The sequence below is a fragment of the Neopelma chrysocephalum genome, unplaced genomic scaffold, assembly GCF_003984885.1.
Source record: "Neopelma chrysocephalum unplaced genomic scaffold, ASM398488v2 Primary Assembly neopelma1_159, whole genome shotgun sequence".
NCBI classification, from domain to species: domain Eukaryota; kingdom Metazoa; phylum Chordata; class Aves; order Passeriformes; family Pipridae; genus Neopelma; species Neopelma chrysocephalum.
In genome coordinates, this window is record NW_020897821.1 from 1,260,920 (window position 1) to 1,287,252 (window position 26,333).

At 38.5% G+C, this 26,333-nt stretch overlaps 2 protein-coding genes across 4 annotated transcripts in view; one reads left to right on the forward strand and one right to left on the reverse strand.

The window, feature by feature from the left end:
- Positions 1–193: 193 nt before the first annotated feature.
- Positions 194–3,767, reverse strand: FAAP24 (FA core complex associated protein 24). Its single transcript, XM_027701518.1, has 5 exons — positions 3,747–3,767; positions 2,458–2,610; positions 1,493–1,632; positions 1,046–1,198; positions 194–464 (listed from the first exon to the last, which is right to left on the reverse strand). The coding sequence occupies exons 2-5, from the start codon at positions 2,567–2,569 to the stop codon at positions 222–224; spliced, it is 648 nt and encodes a 215-aa protein (XP_027557319.1). The 5' UTR covers positions 2,570–2,610; positions 3,747–3,767; the 3' UTR covers positions 194–221.
- A 96-nt stretch (positions 3,768–3,863) lies between these two features.
- Positions 3,864–26,333, forward strand: part of CEP89 (centrosomal protein 89) — a 28,732-nt gene continuing 6,262 nt past the window's right edge. Inside the window, exons 1-17 of one of the 3 annotated variants that reach the window (XM_027701513.1) lie at positions 3,864–4,019; positions 5,979–6,085; positions 7,319–7,474; positions 8,017–8,218; positions 9,029–9,134; positions 10,751–10,782; positions 11,994–12,048; positions 13,110–13,328; positions 13,706–13,848; positions 14,188–14,238; positions 15,086–15,169; positions 15,949–16,052; positions 17,953–18,068; positions 18,672–18,852; positions 19,704–19,871; positions 20,506–20,647; positions 23,210–23,299. In XM_027701513.1, coding sequence (XP_027557314.1) covers positions 3,981–4,019; positions 5,979–6,085; positions 7,319–7,474; positions 8,017–8,218; positions 9,029–9,134; positions 10,751–10,782; positions 11,994–12,048; positions 13,110–13,328; positions 13,706–13,848; positions 14,188–14,238; positions 15,086–15,169; positions 15,949–16,052; positions 17,953–18,068; positions 18,672–18,852; positions 19,704–19,871; positions 20,506–20,647; positions 23,210–23,299 — 1,995 coding nt within the window. In that variant the 5' untranslated portion in view covers positions 3,864–3,980. The remainder of the gene's footprint in view (positions 4,020–5,978; positions 6,086–7,318; positions 7,475–8,016; positions 8,219–9,028; positions 9,135–10,750; positions 10,783–11,993; positions 12,049–13,109; positions 13,329–13,705; positions 13,849–14,187; positions 14,239–15,085; positions 15,170–15,948; positions 16,053–17,952; positions 18,069–18,671; positions 18,853–19,703; positions 19,872–20,505; positions 20,648–23,209; positions 23,300–26,333) is intronic. The other 2 variants (XM_027701514.1, XM_027701515.1) reach the window with 2 other exon arrangements.

A 26,333-nucleotide genomic window follows, 5' to 3' on the forward strand; every position in this document is an offset into this window, starting at 1 on the left:
AGTGGTAGCCAACAGTTAACATAACTTGCAGGGAAATTAGTGTGTGCCTTTTTTCTTGCTCAGAGCAGAGGAATATTTGTAACAATTAGTTAGCACCCTCCAGTTGTTGCCAGCCATGATTATAAAAACTACCATAATATGTGATTATTAAAACCAAAATTTTATTATTCACAAGAAAAAAAAACAACCATACAAAAAGTCTTTGTTTGCAAAATAGCATATCAGGAACAGAGAAAGGTGTGAATTTGTTGTGCTGCTGTTTGTCCAACTACTTGCTCCAGCTCGCTGATGGACGCGTTACAAAGGCGGTGGATGCTTCCAAAGTGCTGCAGTAGAAGCAGAGCTTTTGTTTTCCCGACTCCCGGGATGCGCTGCGCTGTCTGGAACAGCGCTGGCTCTGCCAGCGGAGGTCGCTGCTTGCGCAGGAAGGGGTTGGTGCCCTGATCCCGGCTCTGCTCCCGCACCTGCAGCCAAACACAGCCGTGAGCCGAGAGCTCTGCTCTCAGCCTTTAAAGTTGGTTAATTCATCGCAAAGCAGTTCAGTGCAACCACCGGGAAGTTTTAGAAACGAGCTCCCTGCTTATGTGTGTGCCCTGATTTTGATGCAGTTCCACAAAATCTCACTAGGGAACGGTTTCTTAATGAAAACAATTATTTTTGTCATCTTTTTGATGCAAAGAAAGGCTAAACAATATAAGAACAGTTTCCTTAGCCTTAGAGAAAGCAAAATCTCAAGTTGGTTTTGACAGAGAACTTAAGTGAGGTTGCCTAATGGTATCTAGTGGTACCTCGGTGCAAGATCACATGAAAAAAAATCCAGGATCGTATTGTTCAACCTTTTTTCCTTGTTGTTTGTTCCCAAAGGAGCCCTCTTCCCACTGAACTATACTCCCATATCACTGCTGCAGGAGATTTATTCCTTACATTCAAACAACCTTGTGCTCCTTTAAGATCCCAAGTATCCTTCCTGAAATGAGTGAGGATTGAGAGCTTTCCCACATGTCCCATATTTAAAAAATATTTGCCCACTAACACAGACACTCACCAGCTGAACAATGAGCTGAGCAGCTTCTCCTTGATTTGCCACAGGAAGCAACACCATTCCAAGTTCGAGGACAACAAGTTTTTGTACTGCTGAGAAGTACTGGTCACTTATTTGGGTTTTCTCTACAATTACAAGTCCCCTGAGATTGCTGGCCTGTATTGAAAGGGAAAAAAGAAGAAAAGACCTTGTTAATGACAAGCTGATGCAACACAACAGAGTGAAATTCTTTCAAGTATGAGCTTGAAATGAGAGGAAGAACAGAAGTTGCAGCAGCAATTACTGAGGTTTAATGCAGCACCATCACACAGCTTCAGAATTATTCAGTTTTCAGGTGGAAACTATCTTAAAAGTTTAGCTCTACTAGAATGTAAAAATAACACAAAGACGATGTTTTCAGAAGCACAGAATAAACAAATATCAATTGAAACCTTTTTATTTAGCACTTACATTTCTAAATTTCACCAATCTTCGTTTGAATTCATCCCCTGCAACCAAATCTGCTTCAGAAACATATAAAATGCAAGTTCTGTTGGAAAGATGAAAGTCCACCAGTCCCAAGCCATCTTCAAAGATGAGTCTGACTTTCCCTTAAGGTGAGATTGTTGTAAGAAAAAATACAGTGGTTAAAAACAAACAATATATATAACAATAACTATAATGATTATATACTATAGTTATATATATACACTATAAATACAAATATATACTAATATATAACATAAAATAAATACATATAAATATATAATATAAAATATATACTATATTTTTATATAGTGTATTTATAGTATATATACTATACGACTACTATAACAATTATTATAACAATTACTGCACAGCACAACCTTCCCAATGTGTCAATAATCCTAGTGACCTCACAATGAACTTTATATTCTGTAAAAGCCTTTCTTGTCCTTAAGTAAAGCTGAGACAAACAATCCAAAGCACTGTGTGATGTCCTTTGGTAATGCCAATTAATAGCACTCCAGATTTGTAAGTGCTGTAGCTGCTCAATAAACTCTGAGCTTGAACAAAAATATCCCACATTTTTCTGGGAGGATCATCCTGGTTTAGTTTGCTGTGCCAAGAGATCACAGCACAGGTTCAGTATCCATGTAAATTCAAGGGACTCCAGTGGAGATGCACATCCACAAAGCCCCCCCACAACAGCAGATTCTGCTGCTTCTCTTCAGTGCTCTGCAGCCATGAGCACACGAAAGAGCTGATCACACGACAGTGCTGATCACACAGAGATATGACAGGGTTCTTCAGCCTGGTAAAAAAAATGTACCACAGATCTGGGACCAGTCAGGCACAGATAATTGCATATTCCAGCCATTCTTAACACTACTGGGTGATAGAGGGGCAATGCTTTGCCTGAACTGTTTCTCCTCTTCCAATTTGTTTGTGCTTACCTTGTAGCCTTTGGGCTACCTCTGACCCTCTCCACTTCTCATTTCCAATCACATGCCCATAAGGGACAACTACAGATCCTGCTGTCACAGGGAAGTTTGCTTTTGTTGTCATCAGGCCTCCTTTCAAATCTTTACTTCAGTAGCAGTTACACCCTAGAAGGAAACGTGGAAGGGACAGTAACATATTTTACAAACCTGTTGCAAACTTATACATTTTAATCATAAACTTAAGATGCAATATTCTGGAAGAGACACTTATCTCCTTCCCCAAGACTCCTTACAGTTATGGTTAGCATATCAAAAGCAGTCAGCAGCTCTGTTCACTGGAACACAGGCTGCTGCCTTGCAAATTCCACTTCCAGCTTTACCACTAAGTCTGAAAAATGTCTGAATTTAAACACAGGGATGGTGGAAAACCCCACACTGCCTCTCCCACACCTTCATCCACCCTCCTGGGAGAAAGTCTGCTGGAATTGCAAAGCTGACTCCAGAGGCACCTCCAGCCACAGCTGGTGGGAGTCTCCAGACACATTATTAGAAGGGAGTTGCTGGAAGAGATTATTGTCAGGTTTGCCAGCCTTATTTGGTGTTCTGACTTCAGGGGCAACTGGGAGTCTTGAGAGGCCAAGGCATGATTTGAGGAGACACCACAGACAAGATACTGCTGCAAACACAGAATCACAGAAACAACCAGGCTGGAAAAGACCTCTGAGATCATCGAGTCCAACCTGTGACCCAACCCCACCTTGTCACCCAGCCCATGGCACTGATGCCACATCCAGTCTGTCCTTAAACACCTCCAGGGACGGGGACTCCACCCCCTCCCTGGGCAGCCCCTTCCAATGCCTGATCACTCTCTCTGGAAAGAACTTCTTCCTGATGGCCAACCTAAACCTCTCCTGGCACAGCTTAAGGTTGTGACCTCTTGTCCTACTGCCGGTTCCTGGGAGCAGAGCCCGATTCCCCCTGGCTCCCCCCACCTTTCAGGGAGTTGTAGAGAGTGATGAGGTCTCCCCTGAGCCTCCTCCTCTCCAGGCTGAACCACCCCAGCTCCCTCAGCCTCTCCTCACAGCACTTGTGCTCCAGACCCTTCACCAGTCTCGTTGCTCTTCTCTGGACCTGCTCCGGCCTCTCAGCATCCTTCCCAAACTGAGGGGCCCAGAACTGGACACAGCACTCGAGGCGCGGGCTCCCCAGCGCCGAGCACGGGGCAGAATCACTACCCCGGTCACAGATCCGCGCACAGACACCGAGGAGGAGCCGGACCCTCTCCCCGGCCCGGCGCTCACCTGCCCGGCCCGGCCCTCAGGAGCCCGACCCGCTCCTGCCCCAACGCCCCGCGGGGGCTGCTCGCCCTTGGCAACCGGCTGAGTAAGGCGCGCTCCGATTGGAGGAGCGCGGGCTCGCAGCGAATCCGCCGCGCCGTTGTTGCCGGGCGGGTTGCGGGGGTGAAGCGTCTGGGGCGGTGCCCGGGAGGCGGCGGGGTCGGGTTGTTTTGCCCCATCCCGTCCTGTCCCGTCCCGATGTCGTTCCTGTTCAGGAGAGGCCGCCCCGGCCCCTTCGTGAGTATCGCTCGGGATATCCCCGTGAGCGGGGACAGCAGCGCAGCGCTGGGCCGTGCGCGAGCGGGACGAGGGGAGGCCCCCCGGGGAAGGCGGCCGGTGCCGGGGATCGCTGAGCGGTTTGACCGAGGTGAAAATCGGGGGGGGAAATAAACCCCAGGCAAAGCCAGGGAGGTGTCCGGAGGCTGGTGTGCTCCTTTCCCTCAGTACCAGTCCTGCCTGGCTTCTCCAGAGGTCTGGATCCCGGGCTGGATCCCGGGCTGGACCCTGGGCTGGATCCTGGGCTGGCTCCACGCTGGCAGTGCCGCTCCCTCTCTCCCAAGGCAATCCTCGAAGCGCACGTTCACTACTCTAAAGTGAACTGATACAAGTTACTGTATTAATTTACTGTTAAAAGAACCCAGCAGACTTTCCTGTAGTTGGTGACGTTAACACATAAGTGGTTCCAGTTAGAGTAGTGTTACAATAGCTGCTTATAGTTGGCAGACTGCACAGCTGTGTGAGTGTAGCAAACACCAGGATCTTCCTTCTCTTAGAGGAAAACACTATTCTAATACCGTTACCGTTACAGGAAAGCATATTGGCGTTTTCTTAACAGTAAATTAATGTCGGGAGATTAACGTAATGAGAGCTCAGGGCAGCCGAAGGTTGCAGGGTTGCCAGCAGTGTTATCTCCCAACGCACTTGAACGGATCGAACTCTTGTTTACTAGAATTAAAGTATCGATCCGCTGTTGTTATCATGCTTTTTACTCTTAGCTCAGCTGTATTCCCTGATACCCTGATTCCCCATATTCCCTGATCACAGTAAGATATCTCCAGTCAGCAGCCTTCAGCAAACAAACCAGTGTGTCCCAGAAAGACCTGCAAAGTTCGGGAGCAGTGCATTTGCAAGATAAGGCTGAGGAAAAAATGCAGTCTTTGTAATGCACCGTTTAGTTATTTGATGTGCCTTCCTGTGAAGACAGAAGTATTTCCCATTTTGCCTCTTCATTCCCCTGTTGGAGTAGTAAATTAAAGAATAATTTGGGGGGAGGGAGGAGAGAATCTCTGTAGAAGAAATAGCAGGAACTTGGCCTGTTTTACTCCATCCAAAGGTGATGGATTTTATTATGGCCTCATTTATTCTGATGCCTAGAGACAGGACAAGAGGCAATGAGCATCAATTCAGACACAGACAATTCAACTTAAAGATGATAATAAAATACTGTGAGGTGGTTCAACACTGGACCAGGTTGAGGATACACAAGATGTGACTGGACAGGGTCCCCAGCAACCCTCTCTGGTTGACCCAGCTCTGAGCAGCAACTTGGACTAGACCAGAGCTCCCTTCCAACCTCAGCTATTACATGATTCCATTCTTTGTAGGGAACTCTGGTCCCACTTCTGAGCTGGTGTTTAATATTATCCCTTTTAAAAAAATTACTGTGTTTGCTGCTAAAACATTCATTAGTTTTTTTTTTTAATTAAGGTTGAACCTTTGATTGCAAGACTTAATGACAGGGTTATTTGTCCATCTCATAATGCTGTGACTGAGAGTTACTTCTGACTGACAGATTCTTGAAGAAAGGGACTAATATTGTCACTCTGAAGCAGCATTCAAATATTTTGAAAGAAGTTATTTTCTAGTCCTGTTTTTCTTGTGTGTATATACAGGAAAAAAATGTTTATGTTAAAATTCTGGTTTTGCAGATTGTGCCATAGTGGGTAGCAAACCTCCATTCATGGTTCTCACGTAAATTACTTTCTCACCTCCATTAGCAGCTGTTCATACATGTAAAAAGTTAAATTGGAACCATTTCAAGTCCTCAGTTTGCATCAATTGCATGTCATTGTTCTTCTTTTTTATATTATTTTGCATTGTCGGTTTTTGTGTATGTTCAGTTCTGTGGTTTGTTGTTTTTTTTTCATTGTAATCCTTAAAAGTCATTGTCAACTAATTTTATTTTAAATTGTTTAGAAACATATAGCTCATGGCCTGGTCCCTGCTGCCACCATAGCTCCTAAACCTGCAGTTCCCCGCACCCCTCCCCCTCGTAGTCCAAACCCTTCTCCAGAAAGGCCCAGGTATGTTCTGATTTTTTATTTTTTTCCCTTCCTCAAGTACTATAACCTACTAGAAATGCATGATTAAAAGAATCACATGTCCTTGCTGCAGTATTTGCATAAAGCTTTTCACAAAACCAATATATTTTTAAGTGGGTCGCTTTCCCTCTTTTTGAATTTTTCTCCCACTCCTAAGTGTGCTACATATTTAGGGTAATAACCATTAAGAATATGGAACTTGTCTGAGTCAATTAAAGACAAATGGACTGTTTAAAGTTAGAGTAATTTTTAATTTGGCTGCCACAGTAGACTGTAGAGCTGCAGCAGCACTAGTGCTGTGAGTCAGGAAATTTTAGCACACTAGAAAACCATAAATTAAATGTTATGGATTTTTTTTTTTAAGTCCCATGACAGAGACTTAAAAAACTGGCATAATCCATTGGATTGGATGTAGCAATATAGGCAAGTCACATAGAGAAAAACACAAATCTGTTTTCCTTCTAAGTTGTAGTTTCTTACAGTTTTTAGTCTATATTTTCTCCATGTTTAGTTCAGTTCCAGTGGTTTTCCATGGTCTTTCTAGTGTCTGTAACATTCCTACATAATCCTAGTTCATTTCTTCTTCCTTTTTGACCTCCAGTTGTTTTCTTTCCTTTTAGAATCCTCGCCATTTCTCTGCTTTAATCTTAGTTCCTACTAGTTTTTCCTCTTCATCATATCCTTTCCCATGCTCCACAGCGTCCCACAAATAGGCACTTCTGTTTACTTGTCCTGGTTTGCAGTGTGCCAACATTTATTAAAAACTTCAGAGTCATCAGTAAAAGGTTCAGAGTAGGGAATAATGGAAACTAGGAGGCAAAATAGCAGGACTTGGAACACTTTTTCTGCACAATGCCAGGTAGTATTGTTATGATCAAAGTGAATGCTAAATGCTGTACATGGTTGATGTGAATTTTAGGAAAGTAACTCAGAATATTTCATGATTTTCATGCATGTGATTTGGGAAAACCAGTAGGTGTTGTACTTTACTCTTGGAAAGCTGCATTATAAGAGCTTGCCCCTTTTGTGCTTTCCTTTGGGAGTTAATAGTTTATAACCAGTCCTGTGGGCATTCAGTGGGATTTACGCTCGTGAACTGCGAACACTTTGCTTTGCTTAAATAGTGAAGAATTTTGCAAAGGAAAATATATCAAATGTGGAGAGCCCAAGAGGACACCAGCATTGCTTCCTTGGTTTTTCTCTGTTCTCTTGCAGGTCTGCTCTGGCAGCAGCAATCCTTGCCACAGCACTCACAGGCCGCACTGTTGCTATTCCTCAGCCTCGGCAGAGATCCCTTTCCGAGAGTGATTCCACCTCTTTGGAACAAGAGGGGTTTGAACCCTATGCAACAGTGACCCAGCTCAGAATAGGGTAGTGTACACTTCTGGTTTGCTGTCTCGAGTTAGAAATAGAACCTGCCAGTCATACAATTTTACCAAAGAGTTACAGCAAACTCCTGCTTTTTTTCACACCACATCATAAATTCAGTCTGAAGTGTCTACAATCCTTATGCCATTTCTTATCTTCAAGTCTTCAGAGAGGCAGACTTGGATTGTACAGCAGTCAGAAGTAAAATCATATATTATTTCTGCCAAGTGTGATTAACTGAGTTAAATGACACATGGCAGACATTATAGTTACATGACAGATATTTCCTGTAGGTAGAATTAGCAACCTTCTATCTCTAATGTGGCATTTTCTTTGAGATAGAGAGGACAAGGTAGTTCCAGTATTAATTGTCTGTTTTAGAGCACACACATAGGCTAGATTCCTAGTTTAGATGTTTGCCTATGTCTGCTGTTTGGACTTGTGGTATACATTGTACGACTGATGGTTCCACTTTACTATGTTGGTTTTTTTGAAGAGTGAGCAGCAGAGTTGAAAGTGGCATTAAGTTGCTTTTTTACCTGCAGGTCCACCTGGAAACTTGATGGTTGTGACAGATCTCCTGTACAGTCCCTGGAAACATCAGGCCACTATGGTGAAGATGAGGACATGGATACCTATGTCTCAGATGCTGATAAAGAGGCAGAGTCCAGCTGTCAGAGTAATGAGAAGAGAGAAGAAAGCTTTAGCACAAATGCTGTTTATGCTGTTCCCTGCAAAAATAAAAAGGTAGGATTTTTAGGTGTGTTAATTACTTTACCATGTTTTAATATATTAATGCACATTAAATATTTCTGATCCTTAATGTTTTCTTCTTATTCTTCAGACATTTATTCAATGTTTATTTCACGTGCTTCTTTTTGTGATTCATTTACTCTTACCTGAGTTAGGTTTGTTGGTTCTCACAGATTCCCTCTCTCTGATTATTAGGAGCCTTTTCTCACTAGGAAAACACTGGTATTTTATATAATTATAATGCATAATTTAGTCTTGTAAAATGCCCAATAATTTATGTTGCCATGGTACTTACATACAGTAGATGATTTGTTAAGAGCACTTTACTCTTAAATGATGAAAGCTTAGTTAATGTTTCAGTATTGTGCTAATGAGCACAGACCTTCCAGAGACAGGGAGATTGGGAATCAAATGAAATAAATTACCTTGAAGATCAGGAACTTTTTCTATGTTATAATTTTGGATTGTCTTAACCAGCAATGCACAATTTAATACTCCTAAGGCATATTTAAAGTTCAGTCCAAAATGATACAAAAATTTAAGAAACAGGAAGAGGTGCCTGAGTAGGAAAGAGGCAATAAAATGCCTCTCAAAAAAATGCCTCTTCAAAAAAAACCAACACTAGTGAAGTGGAACCATCAGTCTTTCACATTTTGGATTTGTGGTATGTATTGTAAGAAACCAAAAAACACCCCTAGGTGAAGAGACAGTAGTAGACTACAGATTTCAGAGAGATATCAAGGCACAAGGGCTATTTTAACACTGATACCATGATTTAAATAGGCTTGTCTTGTTTTTTCATAGGAAGAGTTTCTACCATCTCCCACCTCTAACACTGACAAGGAAGAGGTTCCTTCCCATGAAACTGAGTCTCAGGTGGTGGTGGATAAATCAAGTTTGCAAATAGAAGGTAAATAAACTTACTGTTACTTCAAAATGCCATATACCATAGGGAAAGTAATTTTTGAATAAAATAAATGTAATACTATGTGGTAATGGTATATCCCTTTTTTAAAAGAGCAATTAAAAACGCTACTATTTACCTAACAATAATTTTAAGTAGTTACAGAACATTAAAAAGATGCATAAAGAGGGAAGATTGGCCTACATTCACTGTGGAATGGCTTCCTCAATATCCACTATCAGCCAGTGTAAAAAGAGAGAGGGGAAAAAAAAGGTTTTGTGAACTCTTGTCTTGTTTAGTACAGTCATTCTCTACTATAAATCCAGTGAATCAGTTCAATTTATGCTCTGCAAATCTGGAGTGTTACTGTGCTCAAAAATTGGAAAAAATTAGGAACTATAGAAACTACCAATGTTATAAAAAAAAAACCTCTGCAGACAGAGGAAAACATTTTTAATCAGTTCTGTTCCTTGTATGAAAAAATGCCATGAGGGAAAACCATCAGTAAGAACTTCTGGGTTTTTTAATAATCAAATTACATGATAGTAATGTTATTTATCCTTTCTACAGAAGTTGTATCATTATTGCTTTCTTTTAAGGTGTGGGCCTTAAAACTGTACATCAGGTCACAGAGGATGTTTCTAAAGAACAGAGAAATTACCCTGATCATCAGGCTCAGGTTGTCACCCTAAGCTCTGAATTGTTAAGCTTCACAAATAACTTTTTTTCAATAGGTAATTTCATTAGATCAGAGACATTTGGTTTGTAACTGGACCTGTCATTAAGCTGTTTTCTTGTAGCAATACGATATTGTGGAGAAAAAATTATAACAACACAGCAAGACCAATTTACTTGTGTCACAGCTTTATTGCATAATTGTCTTGTCTGTTCTTTTAAAATCAGGAAAATGGGAAATGAGAATTAGTTTCAGAGCTGGAAAATGCGGTTTTTACAGCGGATGGCAGCACTCTGTAGCTATTGAACAGAAAAGAGAAAGCAGAACTGAGTCTGTTTTGAAAAAATATTGTCTTTATAAGTTTTATTCATTTTAGATCCCAGTGTTTTTTTCAGTATTATATCAGTGAGATATTTGAGATGTTTTATAGAGAATAATATGCAGAAAGAACAAGTTCCTTTGATAAAACCATTTGGGAAATGAAGGCATTAAAGTGAAAAGAACAGGATATATACACCATTTCTAATCCCTCTTCTACACAGTACGTGCTGCAGGTCTTGGAAGCTGCCAGAATTGCACTTGCTTTGTTCAGAGATGCAATAGGATTCAAGCCCAGTGAAATCAATGAAAAAACTTCACTTGTCCTTTAGTCAAATTCTAAAATGATAATGGAAGCCAACAGTGCAGCATCATTTCTTCCCCACTTGCATCTCTACAGCGTGAGGGAAAGGAAGGTCTCACATCAGTGTCCTAACACACCATGAAAGGAAGGGTGGAAAGTTAGTGAGTGAGCTAATTTGTGGTTTGGGGAGGACTTTCTTACATTTATTTGCAGTGTATCATATGTGTGCATACATATCCTTATGAACCCTTATAGTTTACAAATAATTTTTGTAGTTGCAAATAATTTTTGTTTCAGTTGACTGAAAGATCTGTTTTTCTTTAGCAGAAGACCAACATCTTGGCTCGAACTTAAAGGTAAGACTTAGATAAAGGTTGATTTATGATGTATTTTGGAAAATAGGGTGTCATCAAGAGCTGTTAGTTTGCAGTCACTTAAAAGAAAATTAATTTATTGCCACTAGGGAATCTTTTTCTTTTGGAGTGCAAGAATGGCTAACCATTCCTTTTGAAGAAATACGGCTATATAGGTAAATATACATATAAAAGTTGGATTGTTTTTTTCTTGTCTTCTGTTATTTCTCATGTGAAAGAAAGAAACTGAGAATGGGACACATCACACTACAGCAAGAGATGGCTCTTACTGATAATTGTCAAATTCTGAGCCTGATTTCACCACATTTTTCTACAGTTTTCCAACTGGGCCCATCTGGCTGCTTTCATAAGCTTGAAAAAGAATACCCAAAAGTTTAGTTTCTCAGTTTAAACTTGCTGGAATATTATTTACAGAAATGGTCAATTCTTCCATAACTTTTTCCTTCAAGTTCTTGAGCACATAAATTTTCTTTTGAAATTGTTCATAAGTTTTGACTCATTTAGTCATCAATGTCACTCAGTGTCATCACTGTGTTAAATTTTATGGCATCACATCCTTACAAAAGCTCACTGCTGTTTTATAGGAACATGGAGAAAATCTCTATATCAATCCTGTTCACCTCAAATAAATACATTGGTTAAATGAGCCTGGAGTTCTTTCCTGGTGGAAGAACCTTCTAGAAATGTAAAAATAGGTACTTTTGGTTTTTTTTACAGCAAAGCAAGAACAAAATTCTTCAACTTTAAAGAACATTTTCCATTTTGATTTATTTGCTGATACCCAATTAGGGACTGGCAGTTCAAGTTCATATCATAATTGGTTAGTCTAAAGTCTTATTTTAGTGGGAACAATATACATCCTGTTTGGTCAAGAAGCCTTATGTTTATGGGACTTTTATGTCAGCCATAAAAAAAATATTTTGAGAAGTGGACATTTCTTATAACTAAAAATAATAGTGACAATTTCAAATGTCCACAAGTGGCTGAAGGCAGTGATAAGTGACAAAACAATGTCAAGGTGAGTGAGAAATTTGTGTATTATCAGCAGTGAATCCAGCCTTAAATTTTGTTGATATAAGAGAAACTCCTTCTCAAGTTTTGTTTCTTAAGTTCTCCAACAGTGATGCTGTTCAGAGAACTTCAGGAAGGGTGACTGTTAAAGCAAATTATCTCATATTTTATTTCTCTGCTAGGAGGAAAAACCATTAGCTGAAAATCTGATACGTGAAAAACCTCCACCATCCCCAGGTACTTTGGATTTTTCTATGCCTTTACTACACCTCTTCACTTAATAATAGGCATTTTTATATAAAAACACATTTTTCTGCTTGTATTTGTGTGTGTGTGAAAGTATTTTCCCAGTACAGGAGATGAGAAAGTGCTGAGTGCTCTGTGATATGTATCAAAACAATAGTCCCAAGCTTTTTGTGTTAGGTGGCTTAGACTTGTTTTTATTTTCCAGCCTGAGTGACTTTTGAAGTCTAAAGGAAATGATTGTGGAATGATGTAATAAAGTCATGCTGGGCCTCTCCAATACCTTAAATTTAATCTACAGTGGAGGGTGTCACCATTATTAAGTATTATTGGAGTTGAACTGGTGAACACACAGGAGATCCATGGGCTGCCTTCCTCAATAACAAGGGATAACCCTTTACTGGGTTTCAGATAAATCTTATTTTAAGGAACTGTCCTGTGCTGAGTTGCACTGATGCCTGTGTGCTATTAGGTTATACTGGCAAGGCTAAAATTCATTTTAATAGATCACCTGTTTATCCCATACAGATGGAAAGGAAAACTTGGAAGTGTGAGCCTTTATTACTGATGCAACAATATATCCACGGGTTTGCAGATAATCTAAAATTTTACTTTTGTAAGGAGTGTTAAGTAACTTCTTTTCAGTAACAGATCATTGAAACTGTGGGAAGGTAAAGCTTTCATTGTATAGGTGATTAAAATAAGAAGGGATCAAGAAGACTGACTGGTCCATGCAGTGAACATTTTTGTCTCATCTCTCTAGTCCCTGATGCTTGGGAGAGACAGATCTGCTGACACTTTCTTTCCCAATTAAAGAAGGAATGTTTTCAGTGTCTGAGAGAAAAGGTGGGACCTTGCAGCCACTCCACAGCTCTCTCCAAACTTACTTTTTTAATTCTTTCTGATCTTACCTTTTGGGAGCCATGAGCTGATTTATATCTTATAAAGTATCACTCATACATAATGCTGATATTAGAAAAAAACTGATTGTAATTTGCTGAAACTCATATTCTGGTCTGAATACCATTGAAATCCCTTGGGCTGTGCCATTGCAGACGTGTCTGTTCGGACAAGGCAAGCACTGGAAAATGTGACTAAAGAAAAGTTCAGAGAACTAAAACAAGAGAACTGGTCTCTGAGCAAGGCATACCAGGCTGTGCTGCAGCAGCTGGAGGGAACAAAACAACAAATGGAAGAACAGCAGTTAAAGCTGAAGAAACTAGAACAAGAAAACAGAAGGCTTAAAGAAGCTGCAGAGAACTCACATAGAGAAGGTGGGAGAGACACAGAAGCCGTTCTGTAGCTATCTGGTGTGATTTTTCTGATTTCTTACAACCTGTTCCTGTAGTAGTAGCTTTCAAATTGTTGATTTAGGCAAGTATCTGTGCAGAAGTGGTTTCCAAACTTTTGGAAAGTTTTCTACATTTGTAGAAATTTTGTCAAGGAATACTTACATAACCATGAAAAAAAAATTATTTGGTGGTTGGGTTTTTTATTATAATTTTTCATGGGATTATTCCATAACTGTATTTTGAGAGAAGTTCTCTTATGATTCTAGCTTATTGAAATTAATTTTTTTTCATTACCATTAACAAATTGTTGTGAACATGAGTTTTGATTGAACTTTCTTGTTGGATATTTGTTTTAATAGAGGAGGCAACAGAATTACTTTCTCTCAGACAACAAGCACAAGAACTGGTAGATGAAAATGATGCTTTGAAAATGGTGGTCCATCGTTTAAATGTAGAATTAAGTCGCTATCAAACTAAATTCAGGTCATTGTCCCAAGAAGAGGTGAGAGTCTTGGTTATAAAGGCAGTTTCTACTTAAATGTCCTATTGTTATTTATATTTTGAGGTTTTTATTTTCTCCGAGTTTATTACAAAGTCTACAAATTGCACAGGCTTTTCCTGAAATTTAAAATAAGCATTTATCATTAAGTCTAACTTCAAGAAGTCAGTATTATTCTCCTGTCTTAAATACTGAACTTCCAGTTTTGTTGACTTTGAGTGTGTATTAGATATGCAACACATGTAATTAGAAACATAAGCTGTGTTGTGACTGCAGTGGATAGTTGTTGGTGCTTCAAAAAGCAGGAAATAATGTCAGTATCTCTTTAAAAATCTGCTCTAGCATGTAAAGCTGAAAAGCTTACCCATGAAAGGACCACCACCACCATGGCTGGTAAGTCAAATAATATTTTCACTTCTCTGTTTATTCCTTTCTAAGTAGAGTTGTAGAATTTCTTTACTGGAAACAAAACATTCAGGATATTATTTACTTACTTTGCTGAACTATCACAAACTAATGGAATATTATAAATATTCTATATATTCTAAATAAATACCTTCTTCACTTACCATTGTCTAGCATATAGTTTACTTCAAGGTCTTCCAAGGTCTACTGCTTAATTGTTAATCACCTTAACTGTCAATCTTCTGCTGTTATTATTTTTAATAATAAGATGATACTAAAAGAAAATAGAACATTTCAGTCATTCTCATGGTAGCCTATGAATTTCTGGCAAGGAGAAGGCAAATAGTCTGTGAGATTGAATGCATCTGTAATAGGTAAAAGAATTTCTCGTTGAAATGCTGATCAGATCTTACATTTTCCTTACTCATTGTTTTTCAGAACTGTATTGTACAAGAAAATCCTCCTGCTCTGTGTTTCTGGCCATAATAGCCAGTAATCACATACTATTTAGTTTTAAAAATGCAGATTTGAGAATGTAGAAGTTCCTTTCCCACTTACTAATGAATCTGGGATAATTTTTTAATTAGTGATATTCACTGTGGTGTTTCAGTTTTGGTTTGTATTCATTTGCAGCCACATTCTGCTGTTAGACCTGCTTTTTAGTGAAGTGTGTCAATATAGTGTCCAGCTGCCCTTTTGTCAGCAAGTCATATACAAAAACGGTTCACAGCTTTTAAAACTAGCAATCTATAGGAGGAGAAGTGAAAAATACAGAGGAGATTAGTTTTTGTAATTAATTTGTATTTATGGATTTTTTTTTAAATTTTCTTTTAAGTTGGATATGAAGTATTTGTCACCTCTTCTGTTGGCTTATGAAGACAGAATAAGAGAAAAGGAAGATTTTATTCTTGAGCATGAGGCAAGTTGCCATTTAAAATATACACTAAAGTGGAAATGTATGACTGAAATTTTTTGAAGGGATTTGTCAATGCTCTTTTCTGCTTAAAATTTGAAGTGACTTTGTTTTACTTTTCCATGCATAGTCATTGTGTCTCATCCTTCTTGACTTGCTTGTTTTTGTCAGCCTGTTCAGCTTCAGAAGTGGGCACTACACTGAGAGGTGGAAGATGGGCTCTAAGAACAGAGTAAATCATAAACACAGTGGTAGAAAGAATTTACTACTGTCACCCATAATGGGGATTCATTGCTCTGTAGAGCTGCTCTTCCACCTGCTTGTGGGTTTGAAAGCAGAACTTCCACAGGCTTTCAAAATAAATTCATTTCCTTCAAAAAATTAAGCAATAAAATGAGCAGAAAACACAAAGGATTTTATTACTGTAAATTCTCTGTCTTGTCCTACCATATTCAAATCCATGTAATTCCTTCTAAAAATGTATAGTATCATCTAGTAATTTCCAGAATTCAGTTTTTTAAATACGTATTTTAAGGATCTACAACTTGCAAAAATGTGGCACAAATCAAATATCAGCATTCTTTTTAATCAGATATTACTAGATTGATGAAACAATTTAGAAATAAAATATGCACATCTGAATTAGAGATGAGTGAGTTGTGAGATAATATGCTATTAAGTCAGGAATTAGAAGCATATATGTTTATAAAGATTTTTGTTAATGTAAAAATTAAAACAAAATACTTACCTCTAAAGAATTTTATGTGAAATCCTTTGTCTTCCAGGGGGATATGAAGAATTTTAAAGCACGAGTTGAAGAGTTGGTGAAGGAGAATGAAGACCTGCATGAGCAATTAAATAAAAATAACTTCATTACCTCTACAGAATGGCAAGTTATATTACTGGAAATTAATTTAAAAGTTACTAATTATTTTGCTTATTGCATGCAAACTTTGAAGATTACAGATTCCAAGGAAAAATTTTTTTCCCTTCAAGCAAATTGTTTTGCTGAAGGAGTAATAGGGTCACGATTGCCTTGATGGAACAGTGCTGATGTGCAAGGCCTGGAATCATTTTGGAGTAAAGATTCAATATGAATGTCCAGTTTTGCACCTGAAGCCCGTGTAATTCTGTCCCGGATATTGAGGGTTACATACTTTTACAGTGTGCCAATGACATCAGTTTTCTATTAATATAAAATAGAAGTGTGGCATTAGAAGAATTCAGTATTCTTGAGAAATGAAACAATGCAAATGTAATGAAGTTAAGTAGTAGAAAATACTTGAGACTTAAAAACAATTCACCTAAGTGAGACATTCATCAGTTGGTAGCTGAGATGGAGAAGAGACTGTTTGTACTGGTTCATTGCAAGATGATTGTGAGCTTTTTAAGGCAAGAGCTATAAAGAAAAAGAAAGGTAGTACAGTCCTGGGGTATTTTAGAATAGGTCCTCCCAGTAGAGGTTGGGCAGGAAAAATACAACTGTGTGGAAATCTCTGGAGGGTCCTAGTCACAGGTTTAGGTGCAGAGTATCAAAACTGAAAGGGTAGGAGCCTCTTTTATTTGGAGCTTAGGCACATGGGCCTTTCTCACTTCAGAACTAAGGCTGAGGAAGGACAGTGTTGCTCTCGGGGAGCAGCAGGAACAGGAGACATGGAGTGTACAAAGAACTTCTCAAGCTGCAGTTATGAGACTCAGGGCAGTGTTACTAGAACAATAACTGGGTATTCATTCACCATGAACAAACTTGAAATGGAAATTGGAAGATGATTCCTAATCAGAGTAACAGGTTTTGGAACAGCATCCCCTGTGAGTGATCATAAACATTCTCCCTGCACCCATGGCACAGGTGGTAGCTGTGGAAGGGCTCAGGTGGCTCAGTGCCCACATGAGGAGGATTCTGACTCCAGCTGTCTCTTCCACTCTGAAGTCTTTCTGCAGATTCACCCAATAGCACAGACTGACTTTCAATGAGCACCTGCTCGAGGCAGAATTGCAGGTGTTAGTTCTGCATAGGTTTTGTTAAGTAGGTTGTTATTAAGAGGTCAAAGTGTTGCACAGGTGCTTTAATAAAATACTATGGATATTTTATGTGTCCTTGGCTGCTTATATACTGTCCAAAAATTGCAAAACACACGTTGGCTAATACTTCTCAACTCTTTAAGCTCTTACTAGAACAGCAACTACTTTCTTAAGCTTTTTTTTTAACATCAGAAAGACTGGTATTGTTTTTCTTAAAGGCTGAATTAATACAAGTTAAAAAGCAGGGAGTTGAGTTCTCTGGTCAGGAGAGTTCATTTTAAATGCCCATCTTCCTCACAGGCTCATAAAGCTCACTGGCAGTATTTTTCTAGAGATCAAAGCCAAGTAAATCCAATTTCTATCCAAGATTTTATCACAGGTTTTGAAAACAAATCTGCTTCAGTTACTAGTTACAATGCTGTCTCCAAGATGAACTCCTGAGATTGGAAATCCCTTCAAATCTTATCCATTCTAGGATGCTACCTACACTCCTAATGCACACATACAGATCTTTCCTTCTTTCTGTAGGCATTTTTTGCTTTTGTTACTCAAAGGTTTTAAACATTATTTAAAATAAATTACATTTTGATGGTTGTGAGTTCGTGTCTCCAATAAGCTCACCTTAGGTCCTGACATTGCTTCCAATGAGGGTTTTCACTTTGTTCTTTAAAGAGGTCCAAATATGATTTTTTACACTGTTGAATGTCAATTGGGACATAAGCTAACATTTGAGTTATATTTTATTTACAAGCTGGTTATCATTGCAGGCAGCAGCTGCAAACTCAGGCCAAGCTGGTCTTGGAAGAAAATGGATTGTTGATGGAGCAGCTCAAAATCCAACAAGCTAAAGCAAAAGATAGTCACAGGCAGCATGTGCAAGAAGGTAAAGTGTTTGAGTTGTCAATCATTTGAACTACACTAAAGATGGTACTACAGGTTTGGGGGTTTTTGTGGTTTTTTTGTTTGTTTTCTATTGTTGTTCTATTTTTGGGAGGTCTTGGTTTTGTTTGGTTGGGGGTTTTTTGCAACTTTATATGTGCCTAAAAAACATCGCTGAATGTAGGTGACATTAATATGAGATCAAGCTCTGGATGTCAACTGATCCTGAAAAGAATGTCAGTGATTGCCACTAGAAACCATACTCCATTTTGACTTCTTCTGAAAAAGTGGCAAGAGCTGTTAATATCAAAACATTCATTTTTGTAATTTAAGAGCACTTTAAACTGAATCAGAATTGTTCAGAGTACAATGATGTTTCAATGATCCTACAGCTCAGAAAAGAAGCAGTCTTGAAGTTTCAGCATTTTACCAAAACAAGTTGCTTAAGACAGCAAAAAATAAAATACAAACAAACTGACAAATCCACTGTTCCATAATGCTATGAACAACTAGGAATTAACACATTAATGGTTTAGTTGGAGTTTCACTAGATGATTGAATTAGTTCTGTTATACCCAGTTGGCTTTTTTTTCTCCCCTCCCAAAAGCTTCAAAGTTGACCAAACAGATATTAATCTTAGAAGGGAAGAAACAAAGCCAAGAAGAAGAGATTGCAGAGTACCAGAAGCAATTAGAAGCTTTGTGTTCTACTTGTGAAGAGCTGAAAGCCAAAGTGGAGAGCAGAATAGCAGCAGAGGAGCACTTGGCTTTGGTGAATGATTTAAACAGGTATAAATTCACGTGTGGTGCATGGAGAAACAATTCTGCAAAGCATGAATATGAACAGAGCTGCACTCTGGAGGTAGGAGGCCAGTGGAAACTTCTGCTGGTAATCCAGGAAGGCAATTACCAAAGTACAAAGAAAGGGAAAGAAGTATTTCAAAAATCCTGTCTTGGTTTTTAGGGACATTTAAATTTACCAAAGGATATCCCAGATCTAGAAACATGGGTGGGAGTGTTCCTACCATAGAGTACGTACTGCTAATTGTACTGTCTTAAACAGTAGAAGAGGAGGCATTAAAAATATCATTTTTGTCAAATCTATTTATTTCTATCAATGCTATAAATTAAATGTTTTCATTCTTTCGTTCCCATCTTTGGGAACATGTCCAAAGGATCCTGAAACTCTAAACCAGGAGTTCTGAGTTTCTCCAGTCTTTACAATATAGAAATACCAGGAAACAGCACAACTCCAAAGTGCTGCCATGCACTGCCTGCAGAGTAATGTTTCCCTGAAGGCATTCTGTAAATTTGTTTGCTTCCAAGCCTTTGGATAGTGCAAGTTACTGTTTTGTGTCCTGAGAAGTTCTCAGACCTTGTATTTTGACATTACTAGGGGAAAAAAAAAGGGGGAATACATTTGGCTACGTACTTTTACAATTTAAATGAAGTGCAGTCAGAATAAATTATTTAAATCATTAATGATTTGAGAATGTAATACCTGTCTGATGTCACCACTGAACATGAAGCATTCTCAGTGTATCTTTTTCATACCTTTAACAGGGTGATCTTCCTGTAATTTAGCTTTTCAGTGAGGAAGGTTGTACATGACACCTGTCCTGTGCTGTTGGGTTTTGCAGACGGTTGCAGGAGGAGCAGGAGAAGAAGCGCTGTGAGGTGGAAGATGTGATGGGAAGGGTCACATCCCTGAGAGCTGAGAACCAGAAACTGCTCCTGGAGAAAAACAGCTGCCTGGCTGACAACAAGGCCCTGCAAACTGAAATGGAAGTGACACAGAAGACAAACAGGTCACACCACAGTCTCATTTTCTTGTGCAGAAATACTTGTATTTCTAACAATAACAGCGGAAATAGCTGTAAAATTGTCTGGCTTCCCATAGTGAGTGTTTTCTACCTAATGCAGAAAAAACATGTTTCCTAAACATATCTTTGTCACATCCAACAGCCTGGCTGTCAAGTTTTGCTGACCTTTGTATGTTTTCATGCTCACTTTTCTGTGACTACGTGCACATTAAGAATATTTCTTTACTGTAGTATTTAGTAGTGTGAGTAATAGTTAGCTATAGCAATGAATCATTTGTGTACTGGAAATAAGGCCTTACACTATTTGCAAACCTTCTCATGCACCCAGTTGGTTCAGAGATGGGCTCACAATACGTTAAAAAATAAAAACAATATATTGTTATATTTCTTAAGGATTATGAGCTTGTAGCCATTGCACAAACTGTTCTTTTGAATCATTGTTACTGTTATTCAGACAACAGCCCCGAAAGTGGGACATGATACTTTTGGCACTGCAAATATTGTGAGCCAGTGCATTTTTAGCAGCATGTTTGATTGTTTGAGACTTGTGCATGTTGATTTGCACATGTGATGCAAGTTTTTAATGCCATTATTAATTCCCAATCTGTTCATTTTATAGGCGACTAAAGAAGAAAATAAGTGTTTTACAACTGCAGCTGGAGGAAGTGATGGAAAGAGAAGTTGTAGCCCATTATTACCTAACAAACCTTATTGGTGCGGTGGAGAAGATAGGTCAGGAACGTGATCATCTCGTATCTTTGGTAATTACCTTGAAATAATTAATATTAATTGATATATCACACCATTATCATCCTACTGGCACAACTTGCTGTTAATCTGAATTATCAAAAAAGAAAACTATAATTTCAGTTTAAGGATTTAGCTATTTAAGTAGACTTTAGCAAATAGGATGGGAACAGCAAAAGATTTTTTTCTAGAAGAGTGACTAAAAGCAACTACCCTTATTTCTGGAGTTAACATGATTCAGCCTTAATTCACATGAGCATTAGGGATTGCAGTGTCATATATCAAGCTTAAAAGACTTTTTTTAACTTAATTTTAGAGATTGGTGTTGAGCTACTTGTATGTAAAAGTAGCTTGCAATCTTAAAATTTTAATACATGTCTCTTAATCTAAAGGTAAGGTATTATCTTTGAAATGGTCTCTATGGACCTTCTGCTGTGGATGCACTTGGATGGTATTGCATTTTATTGGTTAACAGTCATTTTAAGAGGCTAATTGAGAGTTTTGGAACAACTTCTGTTTAGTGGAAGTGTCTGGCATGGAGGTTACTGGGCTTTTCATAAGCACATTTTGTTTCCTTTACAAGATTTTGGACACAATTTCAATTTGACATATTGGTCCTCTGTCTTCAAATTGGTCCTGAAACTGTTTCACAAAACTTTGTCAAAGCTTTTTTTCTTCTGTTGTTCAAGTTGTACACAAAGATTGTCATCAGTATTGGGTAAAAAAGAGCAGTTTTTTAGGAACACCACCTAAATTGCCTGTCTTGTTAAAATATAATGGGAAATTTGTAAACACACCCTCAAAGTATTAGGCTGTACTAAAAGATGTTTCTAGCTCCCTGTTCCTAGGTTCTTTTTTTCTGTGTATGCCTGTGCAAAAGTTTGTGCTGTATAAATCTACATGTTGGTGTGGTTTATATACTCACAAATAATATATATATATATACATGCATATATATACATACACATGTACATACACACAGGTACATTTGTATGTCAGTGCAAAGGTGAACATACAATATCAGTGGGCTTAGACTTTCTGCTGCTAATTTTCCTTTCAGTCTTCTAATTTGCTCATTCTTTCTATTTCTTTCAAATCTAACTTTGCTTGTTATTCTAGAAGAGGGACTATGGTGACCCAACTCAAATCCTTGTCCAGTACAAGTTGGGCTTCAGGATTTTACAACTGGGCACAAATGTCTCTTAGGAATTAGGGGAATTGATTCTTAGATCTCGATTTGTGACTTAGATTGCCCAAGTCTTGCTTTTTTGTTTTTATGAATCCACTGTGTCTGGACCAACAGCAGAGAGATATTCAGACTAATTTTTCTACTGAAATAGTCTAGTATCAGTAAAACTTCTAAATACCGAGTTTACTCTGGTGCCTCATAAAGCTGTATCAAAACAACCCATTCCTACTTTTAATTGCTGAATCTTAGCAGAAAGTTAGACTGCAGGTTTCTTTTAGCAGGTAGTCTGATAAGGTTTTCTAGTGGGAAGACCTAGAAAACAAGCAAACAAACAAAAAGTTAGAGGTAGACCCTAATGATTCTGAAGAACCACTACTGGTTATAACAAAGTTTAAAATGTAGTATCATTCCCCACCTCAAAATTCAGTAATGTCTAATTTATTTACTCAGTTCAGCTACAGCTGTTAATCCTTGCCTTATTCTTTTTTCATTCATTCATTGAATTAAATCATTGAAATGCATTTTATGCAGATTTCATCCAAAAGAAGAGGGTCAGCAGAATGGTACAGCACTAAAAACTTAGCCTATATTCTTACTTTTTGAGGGTTAAAAAAAACCCCTGTAGTAATCACATCTCCACAAAAATAAAGGAATAGTCTTAAACTTACTATTTCCAGGAACAGTGACGGCCTAAAACAGAGCAGCAACAAATTTGTTTAAATCAATTCTGATAGTGGAACAGTGATGATGAACTGTAATCCTGAGTTAGCAGCTGTCAAAATTATCCTTATATTGTATTGTATGATTCAGCTGCCTCACAGTAAATCAAACTATCACTTACTGAGCACGAAGTTCACAGACTCCAGCAGGGCCAGGTAATTTTGACTTCTGGGTAAGGAGATGTGTCCCTGCAGTGGTATGGGTAGTTCAGGGTGCTCAGACATTGCTGATTCTAAAAGCTACTTCTCTTTTGAATGCTTTCAGTGGATTTAACAGTTGAAACCTCTTACAGTTTTAAAGTTATTTCACTGTTCATAGCTTATGCATTTTCATTTGGTTTACTTTTTACATCTGGGAATGCAGTGCCTATGGAATAGTGAAAAATGGGATCCCTACAAACATATACCTGTAGAAAAATACACAGAATAGGCTGAGTTTGCAGTATTAGTATCCTTTCAGAATAATACTGTTTCATAGTATTCACAGCCAGTTGACAAATTATTAAGTAATCAGCCATTAAAGAATAATTTTCAGGACTTGTTTTCCGTGTTGGTTCTTCAGACTATGGGAGCTCAAAATGGAATTGCTGTGTCTTGCTCAGTGTCAGTGTTTTGTCTGCTCTAACATAATGATTACATTTAGTTATGAATATACTGTGTGGTTGCAGGCCAGATGTTTGGAAAATGAGAAGCAGGGTGTTCTCAATAAAATGATAGAAGGCAGTCTACGCTTAGGGAGACTGGAAGAGAAAGTTAAGGTAAGCAGCATTTCTAAGCTAAATATTTATTGTGTTTTGGGGTTTCTGGTGAGAAAAGCCAACAGTTAATTTGTGTCAGTGTTTTTATGAAAGACTAATGGATTATCTTAAAATGTTTCTAAAATAGATCATCAGTATAGTTTTCACCAGTATCCTCTTCCATTGTGTTCATACGCTGCATGTCTGCCAGATCACAGCATTTACACCTGGGAAACCTAGGACTGGTTGTAAAAATACTTAAAGATTATTTGTATTTCGGTTTTGCTCTGTAGTGTGACCCAAGTCCCACTTTTTTGAGGCTGTACTAATGCTTCAGCTTGAAGTCCCTTCCAATTCCATTTGGAAGAATGAAAAACGGATCTCAAGTGTACAGTTACCATCAGGTGCTTTCATATGGCCATAGGGTGGGAGGTTTAGAAACTCAGCCCAGTCAGAGAATACATTCTAGGTTGTCTTTACAACTCTCTAAACAAATGCAAAGCACAGTGTGTAATTGCAGTATAACAGCATTATATAAATTTGAAACACTTATGTCTCAAAATAAAGTATCTAAATACATGAAACACTACCCTAAAAGAATGATCTAATTATACTAATACAGCCATAAAATGTTTTTAGCATTTTTCACCCTCATTCATGTCTGTCTTCCCTACCAAGACAGTGGCTTATATTCTTGTTAAATACAGATTTTATGCAATTTAATCATGCCTAGGCTTCGCTAACGAAGATCTGGGATGCAATTTAACAGATCTGTATCTAAGGGACAGAGAAGAGGTTTGCATAAGATTAAGAACATTTACTTGTAGTGAATTTTAAGTGCAAAACCAAACTTAAAAAAATCCTTAACCCATCAACTATTAATGGAAATCAGAAAAAAAGTCTGTAAATAAAGTTCTTAAATACAGCTGTTTCAATTTAACAAAAGACTAATCTACTTGCAAAACCTTTTCATTCTTTATTTTTGTCAGTAAAGCAGAGGGCTTAAACAGTCACACAACACCTACAAATGTCATATTCTCTTTGGTTATTGTATTAATTGAACTTTGCTAAAAGCTGGTATAATTTATTTCTTTGCTGATTCGGGAAATCATATGTTGGGTAACTGCCCTGTATCTTGAGTTTCAGGATAAACCTCTTCTGAGCTATTTAGGTGTAATCTGTCTCCAGTGATAACAGTACTTAAAACACATTCGTTTTCCCAAAAGGGTGACACAGCCATTGATAATGTGAGTGTTAGCTATTTCTTATCTCACAAAAGGTTACTGTGCCTTGGCTTTTAGCCACCTGCAGCTATTTCCTCAAGATACAAGATAAGAAATACAAATTATGTGAACCGGAGCATGGAGTCCTCAGGGTATGAGGAGAGAAAAGTTTCCTGCCTACAGCTCTGAGTTATTTCCAAGTGCCTACAGTGTGAATCTACTTTTTGGACACAAGTAGACTTTTTTTCTACTTCTTAGACACAGCCAGGTTTACTTACATTTCCCTTTTGCCGAGTTTGTTGCCTCGTGTCGCATGAGGAAGCAGCTCATCCAAAACTTACAGGTCAGAAGCACCATGTGTGTCTCAAAAGATTTTCTGGGGCTTCTTTTACATTACTGCAATTGTTATTTGAGGAAAGGAAACAAGGAAGGTTATGTGGGACAGCCCTTCTCCACTGGAAACACATCAGACACCCTACGGACAGAGGTTGTTCCAAAAGCTGGCAGTTCCATTCCCTTTGGATCACTTCCCTCTGAACTCAGGTCATCTGTGCCTTGCACATAAAATGGATCTGATCTTCTGATCCAGAAGACCTTTTCATTAATTCTTTTGAAGAAAGTAAATTAATAAAATCCTGTGTTTTTTCTTGTTCCTTGAGAAGTCTCAAATCAAGGTCTGGCAGGTTTGTTATTAAAGACAAAATCACCGTGAAAATCTTTAAAGCTAAATTACAGGTTATTGCTAAAATAAGCCCCAAACCCATGTCAAAAATTGTATACACGGCTTTATTACATATTTTAAACTGATTTTTTACACAGCCCTGAAGATAATTGTCAGTGATCTTAATTAAAGTATTTTTAGGTGCCATGGGAGACAGTTGGCAATGTTCTGTAGCACACAATAAAAATTCCATCAGTGTTCCCATTACAGGGCTATTCTGTGAGAATTGCAGCACTTTTTACTGAGAAGTGAGATTTCATTCAGGTGGTCCTTTGCTCTCTTTTGGAATGGACAATACCAGTTTTACTGGTAAAGGATTGGAGAAAAACCACACATGATTGACAGAAAATAGCTTTATTGCCTCAACAAATGATCAGATCATTACATGTGCCATAGCCAGCAACCTCTGTTTGTAGAAATAATGTTTTGTGGGCTCTGCAGTCAGAATTCTCTGCCAGTTTGTAGTTCAGTACTCGAGGTGAAACAGAGCTGTGGTGCCCAGGAGTACACCTTCCCCAAATGACTTAGAAGAGTGTAAATTATGTCCTCTTCAGTACCAGAGCTGCATCCATGGTCATTCCTCACCTTGCTTACTCTATACTTGATGCCATGACCTTGGGCCTTTCTAGCTCTAGAGGAAAATATTACAACTTCCAGCTACGTGTGTTATCAGCCTCTTCCTGGTGGTGATATCTCCACCGGTGTTTACTGCTACCTGCTTCACTTCCAGGAACATTAATAGCTTATCTTGGACAATTCAAAGGGAAGGATCTGTGTGTGCCAGCAGCCACGTCTGTCAGTGTGCCCAGAACCACCCTGACCTGCACAGGCTGCATTTTATGTAGATGTTGTTATAATCCATCCATAGGAGCAGGATCAGAGCTGTGTATCCCTCAGATCTGGTTTCAGGCCATAAGAAAATGGTGCATTTTTGCCCTTTGTGCCCCACAGATTTTGCACCCATTCTACACATGGCTTCAGTTGGCAAAGGAGGAGCAGAGCCAAGAGAGGCAGCTATGGGAGACAAGGAATCATAGAATCACAGAATCAGCTGGGTTGGAAGGGACCTCTGAGATCAAGTCCAACCCTTGATCCAACACTGCTGTGGTTC